This window comes from Styela clava, chromosome 13, assembly GCF_964204865.1.
Source record: "Styela clava chromosome 13, kaStyClav1.hap1.2, whole genome shotgun sequence".
NCBI classification, from domain to species: Eukaryota; Metazoa; Chordata; class Ascidiacea; order Stolidobranchia; family Styelidae; genus Styela; species Styela clava.
Genome location: NC_135262.1, coordinates 8,343,749 through 8,367,324, shown reverse-complemented (window position 1 = coordinate 8,367,324; position 23,576 = coordinate 8,343,749). Strand labels below are relative to the sequence as shown.

General features: G+C 35.5%; 1 protein-coding gene and 2 long non-coding RNA genes across 4 annotated transcripts; 1 reads left to right on the top strand and 2 right to left on the bottom strand.

Annotated features, from left to right (window-relative positions):
- The first annotated feature begins 349 nt into the window (after positions 1-349).
- On the top strand, positions 350-6,235 carry LOC120332597 (beta-1,3-galactosyltransferase 5-like). 2 transcript variants are annotated; one of them, XM_078119584.1, is made up of 4 exons: positions 350-844; positions 1,285-1,481; positions 2,271-2,374; positions 4,527-4,683. In XM_078119584.1, the coding sequence occupies exons 1-4, from the start codon at positions 747-749 to the stop codon at positions 4,539-4,541; spliced, it is 414 nt and encodes a 137-aa protein (XP_077975710.1). In that variant the 5' UTR covers positions 350-746; the 3' UTR covers positions 4,542-4,683. The 2 variants fall into 2 exon arrangements, with proteins under 2 accessions (XP_077975710.1, XP_039255812.2); XM_039399878.2 differs by having other exon boundaries at positions 358-844; positions 2,271-2,496; positions 4,527-6,235.
- Positions 6,236-9,079: 2,844 nt separating this feature from the next.
- On the bottom strand, positions 9,080-10,642 carry LOC120332598 (uncharacterized). Its single transcript, XR_013480013.1, has 4 exons — positions 10,564-10,642; positions 9,767-9,862; positions 9,313-9,360; positions 9,080-9,234 (listed from the first exon to the last, which is right to left on the bottom strand). It is a non-coding gene; the product is annotated as an uncharacterized LOC120332598 (long non-coding RNA).
- Positions 10,643-16,444: 5,802 nt separating this feature from the next.
- Positions 16,445-17,438, bottom strand: LOC144431454 (uncharacterized). The gene is made up of 3 exons (XR_013480028.1): positions 17,137-17,438; positions 16,681-16,728; positions 16,445-16,601 (listed from the first exon to the last, which is right to left on the bottom strand). It is a non-coding gene; the product is annotated as an uncharacterized LOC144431454 (long non-coding RNA).
- Positions 17,439-23,576: the final 6,138 nt, after the last annotated feature.

The window sequence follows — 23,576 nt, the reverse complement described above, 5'->3', positions numbered from 1 at the left end:
AGACTGTTCAATGGCCTCTTTTACGGTATTGGGAATCTGAAATGAATGACTTCCGTTTCGGCACAAATCTTGTGCAGGGATTTAAATATGAGTAATATTTTCAAATTTGTTACTCATAATTTTATTTCAAATTTGACGTTATCAGCGCGCGTTATGCTGTACACATACAATTTAGCGTATCTCAAATATTGCTTGAAGTTAAGTATATGGAAACTTATCACCTTGATATCTTATATCAGAAACTAATTAAATCTATTAGATGAACATTGGACACTGGTCGTACATGTAGGTGATTAGCGAATATCAAGTCCAATACACATTTGAGATCATTATTATTCAGTAAACATGCAGACATGGATAAAATACCTGTAACAGCCTATTACAGTATCCATATTGTTCGAAATTTATTTCACTTGTTTAAAGCAGCATTTCCAGTCGAGGAAGAATTCTTCCCCAGGAAGGTAGTTTTTTATGAAGGGCGAAGGCTATTAGTTGTAAAATGGTGCACTAATATTGTTGACTTTTTCAGTATTTTTGTAATACGTATTTATACATACATTATTAAATATTCTATATGACTGTACAAAGACCAGGGTGCGACTTGTGTATGTCACTTATGCTTATAAACAAATAACAAAAACGTAGTTTTCTATGCCTGATGAGCGAGGAATAAAAAGATCAAAAATAGGCGAAGGAAAAAATTTATTGAAAAATATTGGGAACCAACTGGTTTAAAGCACCAATTAATGGCAATTACTTCTCTGATATATAAATTGGTGATATTGAGTGCTTTATCAATATCTCTAGTTATATACTTTATCTTCGTGACGTACAAGAATGGAAGGTATGTTATATATTCATTAAATAAACATATTTAATTGAATTGAACTGATCAATGATGTCTTTGTCAGTTAATAACGATTTGGAGGATTGCTATGTTTAATCTTTAATTGTTGTCGCCATCTTAATTTGTATATATATTATTAACCTTGAGAATCAAGACCAATTTTCATTATTGACTTGCCAGAAAATTTCTCACCAATCTCTGTCAAAGGAAGTACCGTAAAAAGTTAATTATAAAACACTAAATTATGACTTACAATTGGAATACATTTGATTAATTTTGAAAAACAACACACACTTACTCACACGAAGTTTTGGTGAATGTTGGTTCATAACTAATAGCAGTAGAGTATACCCTACATACGAATCTCTTAGTTTGTGATGTAGAAAGTATATTAGCATATTATGCTAATCTGCAATATTTTCATATATTAAAAACAGGTTTGCCTCACATATTATCAAAGTGGACCGAGAGAAAATTTTTGATAAAAATACATTAGTCAAAGATACCTCATTCCAGCAATTTGGTTTAGAACAAATAACAATGCTGAAGAGGATGGATAAGAAAAGACCTTTGTTCAATATCAAAATGACCCCATGGAAAGTTTTGTCAGACAATCACACCATGCATTCAGAAGGTAACATTTATAATGAATTTCTAGGATTTATATAAGTAATCTTTCCATGAAGTTACCATTCTGAACAAACCCATACACCAATTGATTCTTAACGAATTACTATTATTTGAAGGCTGGAATCGTTCTTGTTCGAAATTTATTACACCCTGATTGAGGTGGCAGAGATAATACTTGATGGATGTGAAATCTCTGATCTGTCTTCCTAACATAGTCAAGTCCAACGCTTTATCAAATGCAAATAGGCAGATTCGAATTTTAAATAAATTCGCATTCCCAACATATCGAGAGTAGAACAAATAAGATTATGGGTTTATAAATGTAAGCGGTATTTGCCAACATAGACTACACGAACTAAAATAAACACCAAAATGAATAAGTCAGTGTTACCGCTATGTAAGGTGGGCGTAGTTAAAGATTTACTACCTTTCTACTATCCGGTTTTTTTGGTATCGATAATTATAGTCTTGGTAGGTTGGTATGGATAGGCCTATTTTTATGACCTGATATCTAAACTCGGCAAATAACAAGTCTAACAAGTCATCGAGACAGGCCAAACAACATAGTCTTTGGTAGCGTTGTACAAATTGCGTGAATTAGGAATCTTTTATGCCGATCTAAACTCCTTGTGCGTAAAAGATATATATTATTCATCCAGATTGCAGAGTAAAATATTGCGAAAGCGTTAACATTATCGACTACCACAAAGGTAGTGAATGCATCTTAATACCTTAAAGCCATAATATTCATTTTTATTCTCCTTTGCCTAGAATATACAAAACAATTTTTCAGATTGTCGATGGTCAATGATTGTTGCCGTCAAGTCAGGATACGACAGAGATAAACAACGAGATCATATCAGAAAAACATGGGGTTCCAACACATTCCTTAATGGGGTATGCTTGCATGTGATTTTTACTGTTGCAAATACAAAAACTATTGAAGAACATAGTCAACTAGAAAAGGAAGAATCAATACATGGTGATATTTTACAAATCGATTTGGAGGAAACTTATCCGTGAGTTCGATTATCTAATACCTATGGTGGCCCATCGTTGTCACGCGTAAAATTAAAAAAAAAAAAATGAAAAAATAAAATGAAAAAGCGAAAATGAAAAAATAGTTGTGAAAAAACAAAAAAATAATTGAAAAAAAAAAAAAAATTAAAAAAAAAATTGAATAAAAAGAAAATAAAAAGGTTGACAACGATGGCCCGCCTCGTGGCCCATCGTTGTCACGCGTTTTTATTTTTAGAAAATTTGATGCGGCTTGGACCAACGTTGTCATGCTTAATCCTACACGCACAAATGTGTTTCCTGGGTTTCTAACTCAGTACTGATTTTCATGAGCAATATCCAATAAATTCAAAACGAAAATGTTCTATAAATTCTCCATGCTACAAGTTCAACCACAAGCAACATATTTATAATAATGATAAGAGAATATAGAATTGAATACGAAAATTTGTTCTTACGTGTAGAAGGTAATTTAATTGGAAAATGCTGCTTAACTGCTCAGTTGTCTGGACACTCGTGCGATGCCGGTACGGTACCGTCTGACCGTACTGGTACCCATGCAATGACTCATGAAAGAATGGGAGATACGGATAGACTCGTAGAATATAGACTACTGAAACACTCTCTGCGCCTGCCCCATATCGTACGTATTTGGTAAGACGGTACGGTACCGGCATCGCGAGTGTCCAGACAACTGAGTAGTTAAGCAGCATTCTCCAATTAAATTACCTTCTACACTTAAATCAAATTTTCCCAATTTTCGTATTCAATTTTATATTCTCTTATCATTATTATAAATATATTAATTCTTATTGAACTTGTAGCATGGAGAATTTATAGAACAAAATCAGTAGTGAGTTGGAAACCCAGGGAACACATTTGTGCGCGTAGGATTATGCCTGACAACGTTGGTCCCAAGCAGAAGCAAATTTTCTAAAAATAAAAACGCGTGACAACGATGGGCCACGAGAAGGACCATCGTTGACAACCTTTTTATTTTCTTTTTATTCAATTTTTATTTTTTTTTTTTATTTTTTTTTTTTTTTTCGTTTTTATTTTTAATTTTTTATTTTTTTATTTTCGGTTTTTTATTTTATTTTTTATTTTTATTTTCAATTTTACGCGTGACAACGATGGGCCACCATAAATAACCCCTTCAGTCGCGAAATTGCAACGAATGAATCGAGTAAAACTGATTTTTCTTCATTACAATTCATACTCATACCACTAACTGTGGTGATATCAATTTATTCTGAATTGTCCTTCCTGTAAAGCATTTTCGTTGAGAACATATGCTGGATGGTTCATGACTCGACTATGTTGTTAGTGTCAGTTTCAATGCTCTTATATACGATCAAATATGTAATAATAATAATAGACTTCGGTTGATTTTTGAATTTTTTGTGATTATCTGAACGTATAATAATAATATTTGTATTTGTCGCACATATTATTTCCGATCTATTCATGTCAATATCACTTTCATCTAGTCGATCTAACAAAAACCTTAGCTAACATGCAGGTACAAAATAACTCAACTTAAACCCTTCCCCAACTCGAAATTCTTAGCAAGAAATAGACAATATATTGATTCGAGTAAACAACGCTTTTGAACACACCACAACATTGAAGTTTGCATTCTTATGATGCATTACGTCATGTATAATATTTGCTACCAAATCACAAGACGGAAAATTTTAATACAAAAACGCAATCAAATGCTATTTTATAATCTGTTTTTACAAAAATACTTAAAACTGGCTGCTGGCTTGTAATATTCAAAGAATTTGAAATCTTTTATTCCACCATGTCATTCAATATAACACCAATAAATTGGATTATCAAAGAAAACTTAATTGCTGTTTACTAAAATGTATAAAATAAACTCTGTAACGTAATTTCAGTTAAACGATTTATATTGCCCTTCACTATTTTTGTTAAAAACTCTATCAAATCTTATTAATATACTACATTTACATGTATTACTACACTTTTCTAGAGATTAACCATGCAAAATATTTAACTTTAACAGAAACATAGGATATAAGGCTCTAGCTTCAATGCAATGGATAGGAGAGAATTTTCCGAACAATTGGATCTACTCATCTGCAGATGATGATATGTTGCCAGATCTTCCTCTCTACTACAATGATGTGGAGTATTTAATGAACGGAGAAAAAAATTCATCAATAAATTTTACGTCGAATGATTTTCTGGCGTTAAATTCTGCCAACCATTTCCCGATATTTTGTGGATTTTGGCAAGCGCGAACCGGTAAACCAAAGAGATACGAGTGCAAATGGCAAATTGATGTAAAAACTTATCCCTACGAATATTATCCGCCTTTTTGTTTAGGGGGATTTTATTCAATGTCAGTAAAACATGCCAGCGCGATTTACTCTGTTTCAAGATGGTATCCCTACTTTCATTTGGACGATGTTTGGATAACAGGATTTATGAGACTACGCTTATGTGATTTAATTTCAGAAGAGGATTTTACTTTCAATAAAACTGATTTTAACTGTGGGATATCTAAATTGTTAGGAGACAGAGTTATACACGGAGCATAGTGATTCTGTTTTCCTATAAAACGGAATGCTTTATTTGTCGCATTTTTGAATGGTGTTCACAATAAGCTGAGCATTTTCGAATATAAACTAATCATGACTTTTGTTAAAAATGTCACAAACTTAGCAAACTGTGATTGAAGTGAATATTAGCAATTACCACCTTTGAATATTTCACCCTAAATTATCACTTTCTCTCATTTCGTTATTTGTTAGCAACGTTTTTTTTTTCTTCCCGTGCTGAGCCTTGGCGAACATATTAATATAAATTACGTTCCCCAATTTGTTACTTGGCGATCACTGTATACTGTTAAGATATTTTTTAGTTAAAATTGGAAACACGTGAAAGCATAGACTCCTAATTTTAATTGAGTTCAACTTTAAATTGGTTTTGAACTTTGTTTTGATGACCTTTACATGTGCTTTTGAAATTAATTTATGAGAAATGGGTTATAAAAAAGGACTATTTGAATCTATGCATTTTAAATCCTCTTTTGGGAAATAAAGCAAACTAATACTAAGTGAATTCGGTCTTTAGAGAGTGCTAAAGTTATCTTTGTTTGAATAGCAACTTATATTTTTATTTATTACTTGGTAAGTAAACAATCATCTTAAAATAACAAATAAATTGAATTCTTAAAAATCAATGTGTGCATGTCGCATGAAATATGCAGCGATTTTCACATGATTGAATTTGACATGATTAAAGATAAATATTTAAAAACACAATATGTTGATTACCGTAACGATGACACAATACTTCGGAAGGTGTCATCAATATACAGGGGTTCCCAATTTTTCTGTGCCATCGACTTTTTTGATGACTTGTCCGAAAGCCTGAAGAGTCTTCGAATGAAACTAGTCCAGTTCTCTTATTTAAGCTTTCATTCAATTACGTCGAAAAATTGAAAGTTATGTAAAGCCGTAATTTATACGATACTCAAAAATAATTTATTCTTTCTCCTGCTTTTTGGAAAATAATTTTGATAAAGATACAGTTAAAAGTAGTGACTTTTATTAGGGTGATTTTCTGTTGCGTACAATTTAGAAGTCCATGACAGATACCGGCATTCAAGTTGCCGTACCGTATATTAATTTAATTTTGTTCAACGTGACTCATGGTTGTGTCGACTTACGAAAATAACTTAAAAAATACAAGCATCATTAGGCTGGAAAAACCACTGCAATCTGCCAACATAAAATGTGTATTAAACTGTTCAATTCGAATAAATTTTTTATTCGTATTTTCGTACTTAAGTAATAATAAAATCATTACAATTCTAAAATACCAACATCGTATAAATGACATGGATGACTGCATATGATAGCAGACGCGGCAAATGTTTGACATCTTGTTACATCGCCACTGTCACTGCGTTGATTAGTGTCACGGCTAGATGACGCAACTAACTAATTTGAATAATGTGCTTGGCTATTCCAAATTGTTCACTGGCTTTCTATATTTTGGCTGGTAATATATGCTAACAATATAATAATTAGAATATTGGTTAGAATCCGAAGACTTATTGATCGAAGGTTAGGGGATCCCCCAAAACAGTGGTCTTACTCCATAGTGACACCGTGTGTCCCATCACTAATTAATTAATAACTAGCTAATTATAAGATATAATCCATCCAAAATCAATCGGCTTCTGATCCGAGCTATGATGAATGCACATGCAAAATTTGGAGCAGATTCAACCTCGATTCCGTGAGATATCGCGTGCATCTAACACACAGACAAACAGACAGACAAATACCTATCAACAATGAATATGCTAACTAAATATTAATGTTATGGCGTAACAATACAATTCCTTCCGGGGATTTTTTGCTACCATCGTAAACAGTATTACAAAAATTGCTTCCTATATGTTAAAAAAAAAAGTAATTACTCTCCTGTACCTCGCATTTGGTAATCAATCAATCTGCAAATATAATCTAAAACGGCCTTTTGCAATCATGTGAGCAATGATCATTTCCAAATTTTAAGGGTTTTTGCTTTGAGAATCCTATCGATGTTCGAAATCACTTACATTTGCGAAAGCATATTATCCGTTATGAAGAGTTTAAAATTTTACACTATAAATGTAGATATAGAAAGGCTTTTGCACGTTTCAATGATTTTTTTTTTGTTTTCTGCATCTTTAAGCTTGATACATGACAAATATTAATCAATGTGTTTGCAAAATGAAGATGTTTGCTTTGTATTGACCTGTTTACCTATTCTTGGCAATATTGCGGACCGCAAACAAAAGCAAAAATCATTTTGTGGTCCACGAGCCGATAACTTTAGGCCTCCCTGACCTAAATTAATGGATTCGATTCGGATTCTCATCAGAAAAGCATTGCTATTCCATTAAAAAGTCGAAATAATTCCAATGCTACAAAAAAATATAGAAAAATACGAATAATTTGGCAACGAGTTCGCGGCCCACCATGAGATGCTTGGTGGGCCGCGGACCACCGGATGAGAAGCGCTGAACTAGTCCACACTGCTTGTTGTGTTAAAGTTATATGTTGTACAAACAAAGCGGCAATGTTCAAATATCGCCAAGAATAAATCACTAATCGTAGTATAGAAGTTGCCTATTCGTTCGGTTATCTGATAATTTGAAATTACTAACTGTAACCGTAAATTCACCAGTAAGGACTCAAGTTGATTAACCGAGTTAGTTGAAAATATGGCAGACAGTCCTGATTTAATTGGGGGCTCAATCTAATTTGGAGTAAGATACCGAGTGCCACCGGATTCTAGGTTCATCAATTGCGAAGAATGGGGATATTTTCACAACAAAACAAAATTTTTGAAATATGCTTAATACGAGCGATCGTGCCCAACAACGAATCAGCATTGAATTCGAACAAGGCGCTCCACAAGCTGCCACTTAAATGTAAGATGCTTGCTACTCAATGAGAAGAGAACGGGATCTCTTTTTCACCGAACTCACTATCAACAGGTTCCCCATTTCACAAAACTATACCGAACTCCGATAACTGTCAACATCTTTAAATACAACTTTCGAAACGCCAGTCAGCTGAACAGGTTTGCTGGTTATCTTACAATATTCCAAGAACGGGTTCGAGAGAGCTCCCTAAATCAAGGTATGCTGACAAAAACTTATTGCATAGATAAGACAAAGAGGAAAAAGAGCGATAGCATTCTAATTTACTTGACCAGACGAATTGAATATTTATGAGATGCTGTAAACCATTTGTTTATAAGAAATACATCCCGCGTTGCCCCGTGTCCTGGTTTATAATATGGTTGTCTCATGCGAGTCATACGACGATGTCAAATAATTTATTCATATTATTTCATTTTCAACTATGCATGGACTACGAGAACACACAAAAAATTATGAATCCCTGGTAATAACTTCCCGCGCCTTGTTCTGGAGAGGAGGAAATAAGGTATATAAACATAATGTTGTGAATGGAATGATAGCAATAATTTGTTTATAGCATTACCATTAAGTTGAAGATATAAAGGCGTATAATGGTACATTTTGTTTGCACACTCTGGAAGATCAAAACGCAGTGCTTTGCAAATTCTATACAAAATTGAACTACAGTTATACAGAAATTTCTTATTCTGTCTAATGTCAAACTTGATAGACACAGATTATGAATGAATAATAGATGAGATACATAGAGTATAAATTTGATTATACGTGGTCAATAAATAAAGAAAAATACGTCTGTAGAACGTTTACAACCTATTGGGAACATTTTCTAAGATACTCAACACTTTTTCTCTCACTCTCAAAATAAGCATTTTATAGTTAAAAGTTCTACTGCGCAGGAATTTTCGATTATGTCTAATGTCAACTCAAGCTTGTTTGTCACAGTTCATAAACAAATAGATAAAGATAGATTATGAACGAGATCAATTAAAAATTTGATTATGCGTCGTTCATACACTAGATTATCAGAACAAGATCAAACAGATAATGTGCTGTACGTTTACTAAAACCGACTTTCATTCAACTAAAGAAAATGTTTCGACTCCATCAAATAGGTTGTTCGAATGTTTATTTTATACATATAAACAATTAGATTCACACATAGTTTTTTTTGTACCACGTAAAATAACACATATCTATCAGGATATCAACAAAATATAGATCTGGATATTGTAATTCTTGTTGTCTTTGTATAAGATTCGACGTTCTATAGAGAAGTATTAAAACGTTAAGTTAATCGTTTAAAAAAAAATGACTAGAAAATATTTCACCACAAACTACTTACAATAAAACTTCGTATAAGTTTCCAACATTTCATTTTCTCTACCTCCTGCTAAAAAAGATTAAATGCAATAAATATTAGTGATTTTATATTTTATTATATTTGCAATCTCACAATTTAGAAAAACATTTTGCATGAAAATTCTCCTTGATTCTTTAGATATAAAATAATAACGATGCCATCAAACAAACTCACGGAATAAAATTTCGTACTCAAAAGTCGAGCTCCAATTGATATATAATTTGTCTTATGCATAGAATTCCCAGTTCAAAAAATATCACTAAAAATATCACCACTTCAACAAAAAGTTAAATACAAAAATTGTAAATTATTTACTGAGCAATGAGCAAGTTGTTAAAAGTGAATTCGAATTACTTCCTTTTTAAAATTAGTACTACAAACAAAATGACCATCCAATATAACATTACAATTGCTACACTAAGTCTCCAGTACTCACCTCTTGGATATGCTGAACATAGAATCAAATTGATCACCAACAAAGCTACGCACACAACAACAGACCTCCACGACATGTTTTATAACTTTTTGTAATCTGGAAACAAAATTTTCAAATTAAAATATATTTTTTTATCTCAATATTTTAAAAAAATATTAATCAATAAGCAGATAAAAATGCTTTTTGTTGCTCTTGTCGGTTTTAAATCAGAGTTAGTTTACTTTGTATTTATTCAAATGATTCACTCTCACTCGCAAAAATATACCCCTAATATTCTCTAACTGTTTTGTAGCCGCAGCCTAAAATCACTCTCGGTCAGTTCGACTCAAAAAAGAAATATATCCCAGCACATAAAACGCCACGACAAAAGAGATGACTTTTTATACATTGAAAAGGATGATTTGCACCGGAAAACTAATTGATCGACGGTTTCCTTCTCTTTCTCATGGATCATGGTCAATGATTACTTTTATAAAGTATGCTTCTTTCGCATCGGAAAACGCTATTAATTGATTGTCAATTTCCTTTCCTACCAATGTACGTGTTGTGTCATAATTCCCTACACCTAAATACTTTCTTTTATAAACATAGTAATGTGTCCATGTTCATACCATCGACTATCCAGGCGGTTTACGGGCCCAAATTCAAACTACATGACTACAATTACTTAGTCACTATACATACAATAGTGGCCAAAGTTTTGCAAATAAATCCAAATACCAAAATAATATTCAAAAACCTTAGACCATTTCTTAGACAAATTTAGAATTTATTTCACGAGAGAGGTTCTATTATACCTTCCGATGTCTTTCGTCTGCTTCTGTCTCACAATTTGAGGGTACGGGGCACTCATCCTGTATTATGGCCTAATATGTAATGGAAAAAGAAAAAGTTTTATGCAAATACAAGAAGCTATGCTTCAGCATCATGTAAATAAATGCCCCGTGTATAGGTGACAGATTTAATTTAAAAGACTTTAAGCTTAATCCTAAGACTGACGAGTAAACTTTATCGCCCCATTTAACTCAACAATACCTAGTACAGTGCAATAGTAGGCCAAGCCGAAATCTTTTTTGTTGTTTTGTCGTGCAAATATATGGATTAAAATTAGTTTAATCCTAAATTCATCACTCACATTGCTAATTGATTATCGAAAGGTTACATCTTTATAGATCGGAAAACATGGTTGGTTTGCCCTATTTCAATTATGTTGCAAAGATAAGTATGCTTAATTCTAAAACTTTGTGACACAATAAAACGTCACGTCAGTGGAATTGAAGCCGTTGTAATTTGGTTTCAATGTCGGCTTGACTTCATATTGACATACGGGTAAATATCCCAAAATATTGTGTTGAAGCGGTTGTAATTTGGATCCAGTGTCTGCCTGACTTCAAATTAGTATGTGAGTAAATGTCCCAAAATGTTGTGTTCCATCTTAATAAAACAGTAAAAGCCTGCGACACTCGGTATTCCCAGTCGGTCGCCCATGCTTTCCGAGTATTTTCCGAGCACTACGTTCCTTAACTCCCGAGATCAGTTGTAGTCGTGATATGGTCGTAGGCGTAAGTATCGGTTCCTATTCGGCTATTTATATTTAAGAAGATGAATTCAAACCAAGAAGGCGACAAAGCGTATTTTTTTTTATGAAGATTATTTACATAAATATTCGATGGTTAGAATTATTGATAACTAAACCACTCGTGTGATATTTTATGCTCGGGCAAGCATGTGCGATTGCAGTAAAGGTTCCACCATAAACAAATACAAAAATCTCGATTATTTAATTGAACGTGCCTGGGACATCATTCATATAATAACCATTTACCATTTTCATTGGATTTATTTAGCCTCTTGTTCCGACCTTCATGAGACAAGAACGGAAATTCAAGAGTCACAATTCTACTCGAATCTCGGAATGTTCAAAGTCGAAAGTTTATAATAAAATTCTGGATGATATCATGCCTTCAATCTGGGTCTTTGGCGATGGGGGAAATGTAACCGATAATCGGTTACGCTGGTCGCTTTCCACGATGGCATTTAAACGAAATTGAAGTTACGGTGAAATGCTACGTAAAACACTTCACGACTGAGAATTTTTAGCAGTAATATTGATAATTAATTTTTTTTAACAGTGATACTGTTAAAAAGTATCAGTCATTAAGTAATCGAATAGAATTTCACCGTAACTTAATTTTTTTTTCAATTTTTATTAGTACAGCTCCCACATTTCATTCAAATTCATGACACGGACGTTTTTTTGAAGATACCAATCACCAACAAAACATAAATCAGATTTCAAGATATGAAATATTTTATATATATAAAATTTTTAAATATTTTTCAACACAAATTTACAAAAATGGGAGAAAATGGTATTTTATTACTGTGGTACTGGTTGGCCTGACCTACTCCAAGATTTTGAGTTGGAATGAATATATATAATCAGTGACATGAAACGCGTAAATAAACAGCGAATAATAGGAAGATACCAGTAAATTATTCGGCAACAGCCGACGTAGGCTACAAGATGTGTTGATACTTAACGTGGTTGAAATCAGAAACATGTTTGACATCTTGATACATCGCTACTGTCACTGCATTGACTAGTGTCACGGCTGAATGGCACAACTAACGAAGTCGGAGTAAGATACCGAGTCCCACAGGATTCGAGGTTCATCAATTGCGAAGAATGGGGATATTTTCACAAAAAAACAAAAATTTTGAAATATGCTCAATTCGAGCGATCGTGCCCAACAACGCTTCTCATCAAAACAAAACAAAGAATCATCATTGAATTCGAACAAGGCGCTCTACAAGCTGCCACTTAAATGTAAGGTGCTACTCAGTGAGAAAAAAACGGGTTCTCTTTTTTACCGAACTAACTATCAACAGGTTCCCCATTTCACAAAACTATACCAAACTTATAGCCCCATGACTGTCAACATCTTTAAATACAACTTTCGAAACGCCAGTCAGCTGAACAGGTTTGCTGGTTATCTTACAACATTCCAAGGACGAGTTCAGGAGAACCCCCTGAATCAAGATGTGCTGACAAAAACTTATTGCATAGATAAGACAAAGAGGAAAAAGAGCAAAAGCATTCTAGTTTACTTGACCAGACGAATTGAATATTTATGAGATGCTGTAAACCATTTGTTTACAAGAGATATATCCCGCGTTGCCTCGTGTCCTTGTTGGACACGTAGTGGACATAACGATCGTTTCAATATTATGTTGTTGTTGTTGTTGTTCTTGTTCTTTGACACGTTTCTGTTAGCTCTGTAAGATTTGTTTTTGTTTGCTATGACGTCACTAAACGTTCTACGTTTATCGGACGCCATTTTGTGTCCAACGGACCATCTTGCAATTTCAATTCACGCTGTCACAAGACAGGACCTTCTAAAGATAGAGAAGTTCTGGTACCGTAACACAGCGCGGTGACACTGAACTAACTCGTAGCTGACAAAAGCTTGAAAATCCATACAAATATGAGAAATAAAAAGATGAATCTTGGCAGGTGGGTAGAGTTGTGTTTCTTTTAACCATATTTGAAAGTTTCACGTTTCTACATTTGAAGGAGGGGGAATAGGGGGTGTGCATTTCCGATACGTCGATAATATCTTTGTCAACCAATTTGCGGCCACCGTGTTTTCGTCTGTTTGATTGCTGTGATGTGGTGCTTTGTTTATAATTTAACGAGTTTTGTTCGAAATAACCGTGTTCTTGAAATATATGACGGTCAGAAATGCAATTAGAAGCCCAATGTTTTCACGCTGTCACAAGACCAACAATTGTCAACCAATTTGCGACCACCGTGTTTTGTCTGTTTGATTGCTGTATGGCTGCGTATGCCATAGTCTCGACGCAGCAGAAACGATGATCAAGGCTTGAAATCCGTGGTCGCACACTGGTCGTTCGGTCGCAAATACGTCTTTCGAGTGCCGTACTTTGGGGATTTGTATAGCTTTAACCATTTGTCGTAGTAAGTTAATACGAGGTTTAGCGTGTAGAATAAATGCCGCCAATGCACCCACGGTGAATAAATTAACGGGTTAGATATATTGGTTTTTGTTTTATAGCGGTTTGAATGAAATTGTCCACAGACTGGCTACACCACCCTAGGCCTGGTGAGTTGTCGGTGTAGTCGAATTGTCCATCAGCCCTAAACGGCTATGACAGTCACTGTACCAAAAATTGTACCCCGATTCGGCTGGTGTTAAGTTGACGCATGTTATTTAGTAACGTTTTTATGTGAAATGTTTGACTGTGGTTCGGTACCTGATCCGATAATAAGGTACATAATTGACTCATATCACGAGATATTTCAACTGATGTTTCAATTGTCACAGTACCTAAAATATCTATGACAGTCCCTGTACCGTCACGGTACCCCGATACAGGTACTGGTAAGTCACCGCCGGTATGTTAGTCGTTGGTCACCGCATATGATTTTTGGGGAATTGTTGTGCGTGTCCATATATTTGAGCATTGCTCTCTTGTTTATAATGTGGTTGTCTCATGCGAGTCATACGACGATACCAAATGACTTAATCATACTATTTTTGGACACGTAGTGGACATAACGATCGTTTCAAAATTTTGTTGTTATTGGACACGTTTAGTGGCCATAACGATCGTTTCAATATTATGTTGTTGTTGTTGTTGTTCTTGTTCTTTGACACGTTTTTAAAAAATCGCTTTTCTCTTCGAATACTGGACCAATTGCTTTGAAATTTTCAGTGGTTAAAGATTAATTTCTTCGCTAGAAGGCTATTACTTTTATTTATTTCAAAATTTTGCGTGAATTCTATGAAATTTGATATTTCGTCTAAAATTTTGCTGTATTATTTTTTGTCCATGGGAACACTGGCTGTCCGGTTTGATTCTGTAAATTATTTCTACGCGAAACTCGGAATTTTTTGTGGGTACCGGTGGCGTCAAAGGTAAATACTGCTTCGCTCTTCACTACCTCCTCTTCGCTACCGGTATTTGTTTTTCGAAATCATGGACTGCTTGCTTGGTGTCAGTATATTTGTAGACTGTGGTATGTCTTGTAGACCAGTACCGGTATGTAGACCAAGTATGTACCGGTATGTAGACCGTAACTAGACCAATACGGTTATTCAGTTATTGTATTATAAACAGGAAACATGTAAACGATTTTAGTCCTAGGCTAATACCGTACCGGTAACTGCGTTGTCTCAGTTCTAACACCGGTACCATACGCTGTTACCTGGTACTGGTAAGTGCCGAACACTGGAATATATCAAATGTCAGAATGCCTGGTACCGGTAGTGAAATGAATTTCCTTTACGAGATTTGGCTACTTCGGACGAAAACCAAAGTTTGTACCGGTATCCGAACACTGAAATATATCAAATGTCAGAATGCCTAGTAGCGGTAGTGAAATGAATTTCATTCACCAGATTTGCCTACTTCGAACAAAAACTAAAATTGGCATACCGGTACCGGTATCCCTGCCTGACAAAACTTTGAACTGAGTAAATATTTAAATCATACAGTTATAACTTTGCAAATGCTGATACTGTGTTATGCCAGTATTTGTCAACCAATTTGCGACCACCGTGTTTTCGTCCGTTTGATTGCTGATGTGGTGCTTTGTTTATAATTTGACGAGTTTTGTTCGAAATAACCGTGTTCTTAAAATATATGACGGTCAGAAATGCAATTAGAAGCCCAATGTTTTTAAAGATAGAGAATTTCTGGTAGCGCGGTGGCACTGAACTAACTCGTAGCTGTCAAAAGCTTGAAAATCCATACAAATATAAGAGATAAAAAGATGAACTTTGGCAGGTGGGTAGAGTTGGGTTTCTTTTAAACATCTTTAAAGGTTTTGCGTTTCTACATTTAAAGGAGGGAGAATCGGGTGGGGTGCGCATTTCCAATACGTCGATAATATCTTTATCAACCAATTTGCGACCACCGTGTTTTTGTCTGTTTGATTCCTGCGATGTGGTGCGTTGTTTATACAGGTACTGGTCAGTCACCGAATATGATTTTTTGGAAAATTGTTCTGCGTGTCCATATATTTGAGCATTGCTCTCTTGTGTTGTTATTGTTATTTGTATCCATCATTTTAAAAAAAATCGCTTTTCTTTTCGAATACTGGACCAATTGCTTTGAAATTTTCAGTGGTTAAAGGTAAAATTTTTCTCCAGAACTTACTTATTTTCGCTATGACGTCATCAAAATTATTGCCATTGGGTGGCGCTACGTGTCCATATATTTGAGCATAGCTCTCTTGTATTTTCAACTATTCATGGACTACTACACCACAAAATTTTTTATGAACCCCTGGTGTTAACTTTCCGCGCCTTGTTCTCGAGGTAGGGCAAATAAGGAATATAAACATAATGTTGAATGAAATGATGGCAATATTTTGTTTATAGCATTAACATTTAGTTGAAGATATAAATGGCGTATAATGGTAAATTTTGTTTGCACAAACTGGAAGTTCAAAACGCAGTGCTTTGCAAATGCTATACAAAATTGAACTACAGTTATACAGAAATTTCCTATTCCGTCTAATCAATTAAAAATTTGATTATGCGTCTTTCATACACTAGATTATCAGAACAAGATCAAAGAGTTAATGTGCTGTACGTTTGCTAAAACCGACTTTCTTTCAACTAAATAAAATGTTTCGACTTCATTAAATAGGTTGTTTGAATGTTTATTTCATAAATATAAACAATTAGATTCACACATAGTTTTTTTTTTGTACCACGTAAAATAACACATATCTATCAGGATATCAACAAAATATAGATCTGGATATTATAATTCTTGTTGTCTTTGTATGAAATTCGACGTTCTATAGAGAAGTATTAAAACGTTGTGTTAATCGTTTAAAGAAAAAATGACTAGAAAATATTTCACCACAAACTACTTACAATAAAATTTCGTATAGGTTTCCAACATTTCATTTTCTCTACCTCCTGCTAAAAGAGATTAGATGCAATAAATATTAGGGATTTTATACGTTATATTTTGTTATTTTGCCTACCTCTCACAATTTAAGAAAACATGACAATTCTCATTCATTCTTTAGATATAAAATTATACCGATGCTATAAAACAAACTCACGGAATAAAATTTCGTACTCAAAAGTCGAGCTCTAATTGATATATAATTTGTCTTATGCATAGAATTCCCAGTTCAAAAAGTATCACTAAAAATATCACCACTTCAACAGAAAGTTAAATACAAAAATTGTAAATGATTTACTGGGCAATGAGCAAGTTGTTAAAAGTGAATTCAAATTACTTCCTTTCTAAAATTAGTACTACAAACAAAATGACCATCCAATATAACATTACAAATGCTTCACTAAGTCTCCAGTACTCACCTCTTGGATATGCTGAACATAAAATCAAATTGATCACCAACAAAGCTACGCACACAACAACAGACTTCCACGACATGTTTTATAACTTTTTGTAATCTGGAAACAAAATTTTCAAATTAAAATATATTTTTTTATCTCAATATTTTTAAAAAATATTAATCAATAAGCAGATAAAAATGCTTTTTGTTGCTCTTGTCGGTTTTAAATCAGAGTTAGTTTACTTTGTATTTATTCAAATGATTCACTCTCACTCGCAAAAATATACCCCCAATATTCTCTAACTGTTTTGTAGCCGCAGCCTAAAATCACTCTCGGTCAGTCCGACTCAAAAGAAATATATCCCAGCACATAAAACGCCACGACAAAAGAGATGACTTTTTATACATTGAAAAGGATGATTTGCACCGGAAAACTAATTGATCGACGGTTTCCTTCTCTTTCTCATGGATCATGTCAATGATTACTTTCATAAAGTATGCTACTTTCGCATCGGAAAACGCTATTTATTGATTGTCAATTTCCTTCCCTACCAATGTACGTGTTGTGTCATAATTCCCTACACCTAAATACTTTCTTTTATAAACATAGTAATGTGTCCATGTTCATACCATCGACTATCCAGGCGGTTTACGGGCCCAAATGCAAACTACATGACTACAATTACTTAGTCACTATACATACAATACAATACAATTGCAAGTTTTGCAAATAAATCCAAATACCAAAATAATATTCAAAAACCTTAGACCATTTCTTAGACAAATTTAGAATTTATTTCACGAGAGAGGTTCTATTATACCTTCCGATGTCTTTCGTCTGCTTCTGTCTCACAATTTGAGGGTACGGGGGACTCATCCTGTACTATGGCCTAATATGTAATGAAAAAAGAAAAAATTTTATGCAAATACAAGAAGCTATGCTTCAGCATCATGTAAATAAGTGCCCCATGTATAGGTGACAGATTTAATTTAAAAGACTTTAAGCTTAATCCTAAGACTGACGAGTAAACTTTATCGCCCCATCTAACTCAACAATACCTAGTACAGTGCAATAGTAGGCCAAGCCGAAATCTTTTTTGTTGTTTTGTCGTGCAAATATATGGATTAAAATTTGTTTAATCCTAAATTCATCACTCACATTGCTAATTGATTATCGAAAGGTTACATCTTTATAGATCGGAAAACATGGTTGGTTTGCCCTATTTCAATTATGTTGCAAAGATAAGTATGCTTAATTCTAAAACTTTGTGACACAATAAAACGTCACGTCAGTGGAATTGAAGCCGTTGTAATTTGGTTTCAATGTCGGCTTGACTTCATATTGACATACGGGTAAATATCCCAAAATATTGTGTTGAAGCGGTTGTAATTTGGATCCAGTGTCTGCCTGACTTCAAATTAGTATGTGAGTAAATGTCCCAAAATGTTGTGTTCCATCTTAATAAAACAGTAAAAGCCTGCGACACTCGGTATTCCCAGTCGGTCGCCCTTGCTTTCCGAGTATTTTCCGAGCACTACGTTCCTTAACTTCCGAGATCAGTTGTAGTCGTGAAATGGTCGTAGGCGTGAGTATCGGTTCCTATTCGGCTATTTATATTTAAGAAGATGAATTCAAACCAAGAAGGCGACAAAGCGTATTTTTTTTTATGAAGAATATTTACATAAATATTCGATGGTTAGAATTATTGATAACTAAACCACTCGTGTGATATTTTATGCTCTGGCAAGCATGCGCAATTGCAGTAAAGGTTCCACCATAAACAAATACAAAAATCTCGACTATTTAATTGAACGTGCCTGGGACATCATTCATATAATAACCATTTACCATTTTCATTGGATTTATTTAGCCTCTTGTTCCAACCTTCATGAGACAAGAACGGAAATTCAAGAGTCACGATTCTACTCGAATCTCGGAATGTTCAAAGTCGAAAGTTTATAATAAAATTCTGGATGATATCATGCCTTCAATCTGGGTCTTTGGCGATGGGGGAAATGTAACCGATAATCGGTTACGCTGGTCGCTTTCCACGATGGCATTTTCACGAAATTGAAGTTACGGTGAAATGCTACGTAAAACATTTCACGACTGAGAATTTTTAGCAGTAATATCGATAATTAATTTTTTTAATAGTGATACTGTTAAAAAGTATCAGTCATTAAGTAATCGAATAGAATTTCACCGTAACTTAATTTTTTTTCTAATTTTTATTAGTACAGCTCCCACATTTCATTCAAATTCATGACACGGACGTTTTTTTGAAGATACCAATCACCAACAAAACATAAATCAGATTTCAAGATATGAAATATTTTATATATATAAAATTTTTAAATATTTTTCAACACAAATTTACAAAAATGGGAGAAAATGATATTTTATTACTGTGGTACTGGTTGGCCTGACCAACTCCAAGATTTTGAGTTGGAATGAATATATATAATCAGTGACATGAAACGCGTAAATAAACAGCGAATAATAGGAAGCTACCAGTAAAATATTCGGCAACAACCGACGTAGGCTACAAGATGTGTTGATACTTAACGTGGTTGAAATCAGAAACATGTTTGACATCTTGATACATCGCTACTGTCACTGCATTGACTGGTGTCACGGCTAAATGGCGCAACTAACGAAGTCGGAGTAAGATACCGAGTCCCACAGGATTCGAGGTTCATCAATTGCGAAGAATGGGGATATTTTCACAAAAAAACAAAAATTTTGAAATATGCTCAATTCGAGCGATCGTGCCCAACAACGCTTCTCATCAAAACAAAACAAAGAATAATCATTGAATTCGAACAAGGCGCTCCACAAGCTGCCACTTAAATGTAAGGTGCTACTCAGTGAGAAGAAAACGGGTTCTCTTTTTTACCGAACCAACTATCAACAGGTTCCCCATTTCACAAAACTATACCAAACTTATAGCCCCATGACTGTCAACATCTTTAAATACAACTTTCGAAACGCCAGTCAGCTGAACAGGTTTGCTGGTTATCTTACAACATTCCAAGGACGAGTTCAGGAGAACCCCCTGAATCAAGATGTGCTGACAAAAACTTATTGCATAGATAAGACAAAGAGGAAAAAGAGCGAAAGCATTCTAGTTTACTTGACCAGACGAATTGAATATTTATGAGATGCTGTAAACCATTTGTTTACAAGAGATATATCCCGCGTTGCCCCGTGTCCTTGTTGGACACGTAGTGGACATAACGATCGTTTCAATATTATGTTGTTGTTGTTCTTGTTCTTGTTCTTTGACACGTTTTTAAAAAGTCGCTTTTCTCTTCGAATACTGGACCAATTGCTTTGAAATTTTCAGTGGTTAAAGATTAATTTTTTCGCTAGAAGGCTATTACTTTTGTTTATTCTTAAATTTTATATGAATCCTATGAGATATGATATTTCATACAAAATTTCGCGGTATTGATTTTTACTCATGGGAACACTGTTTTACACTTATTGCAAGCGGTTTCGCGATCGATTGTCTTGCTCAGTACTACAGCTACTGTAGGTCGGTACTGGTAAGTTGCCATACCGGTACCGTAACGCAGTGAAATTGACCTATTCCTTCCGCGGTATTACTAATGCTGCAATGCAAGTTTTATAGCCTATCGTATGCGGAACGGAATATCAGACCTACAGGTTCGGTACCGGTACTGGTAGCTCAGTACGTAAGTACGATACTGGTACTGGTGCCGGTACCGGTGTCTTACCACAATGAAATTACCGTAACTTATACTTTCACGGTCCTACCAGTGCAGTAATGCAAGCGTTGTAGCACTTGTAGCCTACTATATTTGTTTATTTTGATGAGAGTCTACTGGAAACAACATAAAATTTGAAAGGGAAGAATTGTTCTGTGATTAATTATCTGTCCTAAAGTGTAAACAACATAAAATTTGCAAGGAAAAACTGTTCTGTGATCAATTACCGTATATGGCCTACAGTGTACAGGTAAGATGCTGGCTGACTGCTAACCGGTACTGGTAGCTCAGTACGTAAGTACGATACTGGTACTGGTGCCGGTACCGGTGTCTTACCACAATGAAATTACCGTAACTTATTCTTTCACGGTCCTACCAGTGCAGTAATGCAAGCGTTGTAGCACTTGTAGCCTACTGTGGCGAACCACTTAACTAATAATAGCCGTTATGAGTCACAATTGTTTTGTTTATGTTTTTGTCACGCATGATTACTTACGTGCTTTTCTTACGATAACTTGTCATTCTGTTTTCTGTTCGCTTGTCGTTAACATTGCTTTGTTATGGATTAAACATCAACATAATTGAAAGTCTTTTTCTTGTTAGAAAGAAGTTAGTTCGCTTCAAATGGTGACCCCGACCTCAAAAGCATATTTTTGAGAAAAGAATACGCACATAACGAAGAATATGAGTGAAGACAACAAAGCAGGCCTAACAGCGGTATCATTAAAGCTGCCGATTTTCTGGACTAAAAATCCTGCCGTTTGGTTCCACCAAGTCGAAGCGCAGTTCGCTGTTCGAAATATCACAACAGATGAAACAAAATACCACTACGTGGTTGCCGCTCTGGATGAAAATACCGCTGCCAGCATTCTTAATGTTCTCAATAACCCGCCGGAAACGAACAAGTACCAAGATCTCAAAGAGAAGCTCACTACTAAATGTTCGCTGACGGATCCTGAACGAGCTGCGCGCCTTTGTTCAATGCCTGGACTAGGGGATGGAACGGCAACGGAACTTATGGACAACATGCTTGCATTGTATCCAGTAGGTAAGACACCTTATTTCTTATTTCGCTATTTGTTCGTCAGTCATCTGCCACCAGACGTCCGGTCTCAACTTACAGACATTTTAACAACCACGGGCGACGATTTTCGGAAGCTGGCAAGGAAAGCAGATGATATTTTAACTGCAAAAGGCTATGAGGTGACAAACGCTGTACAAAAAACCAGTTCGTTCAAACCATCTCATGTTTTGTCTGAAATGTGTTTTTATCACAGGAAATTCGGCAAGAAAGCCAAAAAATGTCGCCCGCCATGTTCTTTTGTGGTTTCGGAAAACGCCATAGCCGACCGTCAGTAACCTCCTTGGCGGTCGGCGATTCAAACCTTTATTACGTCACAGACAAAAACTCTGGACGCAGTTTTTTAGTTGATACGGGTGCACAAGTCAGCGTGCTGCCTGCCACCGGTCATGACCGTCGTTACGGGCGACCAGGACAAGCACTTTTGGCAGCTAATGGCACCTCAATTACGACATATGGCACACGAAAAGTGCCTTTGACTATATGCGGTAGAAATTTTACCTGGAGATTCACATTAGCCAATGTTTCACGGGCAATTATCGGGGGAGATTTTTTGCGCTCTCACGGACTTTTGGTTGACATCAGGGGCAAACGACTTATCGAGTCAAGCACATACGCTTGTATTCCAACCAGAACGATTACTGGCACCCCGCCTTGCCTTCACTACGTAGCCGAAAACGATTTTGCCAAAATTCTGAACGAATTTCCTGATTTAACGCGCCCCACATTCAGCAACCCGACCACTGCACACGGGGTAAAGCATCATATTGTTACAGAAGGCCCCCCGGTGCACGCAAAGGCTCGAAGATTGCACCCCGATAAGCTAGCCGCGGCAAAGGCAGAGTTTGATAACATGATTGAACTCGGAATCATCCGACCCTCAAATAGCCCCTGGGCGTCTGCGCTTCACATCGTACCTAAACAGGACGGCGGGTGGCGCCCATGTGGAGACTACAGACGTCTAAATGATATGACCGTGCCTGACCGCTACCCAGTCCCAAACATACAAGATTTTACGGCCCGTCTTGCGGGAAGGACGATTTTCTCTAAAGTGGATCTTGTTCGCGGTTATCATCAAATACCTATTCATGAACAAGATATCCCCAAAACTGCCATTATCACACCATTTGGCCTATTTGAATTTCTCCGCATGCCGTTTGGGCTTAAAAACGCCGCCCAGGTGTTCCAGCGTTTAATGGATACCATCTGTCGAGGTTTGCCTTTCGTATTTGTCTATCTTGACGACATCCTTATCGCCAGTACGTCTAAAGATCAACACAAAAAGGACTTGCGAAATCTTTTCCAAAGGCTAAAAAGCCACGGTATGGTTATCAATCCTGCCAAATGTAAATTCGGTTTAAGCGAATTAGAGTTCCTGGGACATACTGTTACAAAAGAGGGTGCTTTTCCTCTCCCCAATAAAGTGAAGGCGATAACTAATTTCCCTCGCCCTTCATCTGTAAAAGGCCTTCAAGAGTTTCTTGGCATGGTTAATTTCTATCATCGGTTTTTGCCCAAAGCTGCCCAAATAATGCAACCACTATTCGCAGCACTTTCCGGCCTGCCCAAGGGGTCGAAGGTTTTGCCCGAATGGACTGACAGTATGATATGTGCATTTGAAAAAACTAAGAAAGCACTGGCAAATGCAG

Bases quoted from the DNA above. Each gene is read 5' to 3' on its own strand.
- LOC120332597 (XM_039399878.2), top strand. From the start codon at position 747: ATGGCAATTACTTCTCTGATATATAAATTGGTGATATTGAGTGCTTTA. The intron at 845-1,284 runs GTATGTTATATA...TATTAAAAACAG, and splicing joins GTGACGTACAAGAATGGAAG to GTTTGCCTCACATATTATCA. The intron at 2,497-4,526 runs GTGAGTTCGATT...TAACTTTAACAG, and splicing joins GATTTGGAGGAAACTTATCC to AAACATAGGATATAAGGCTC.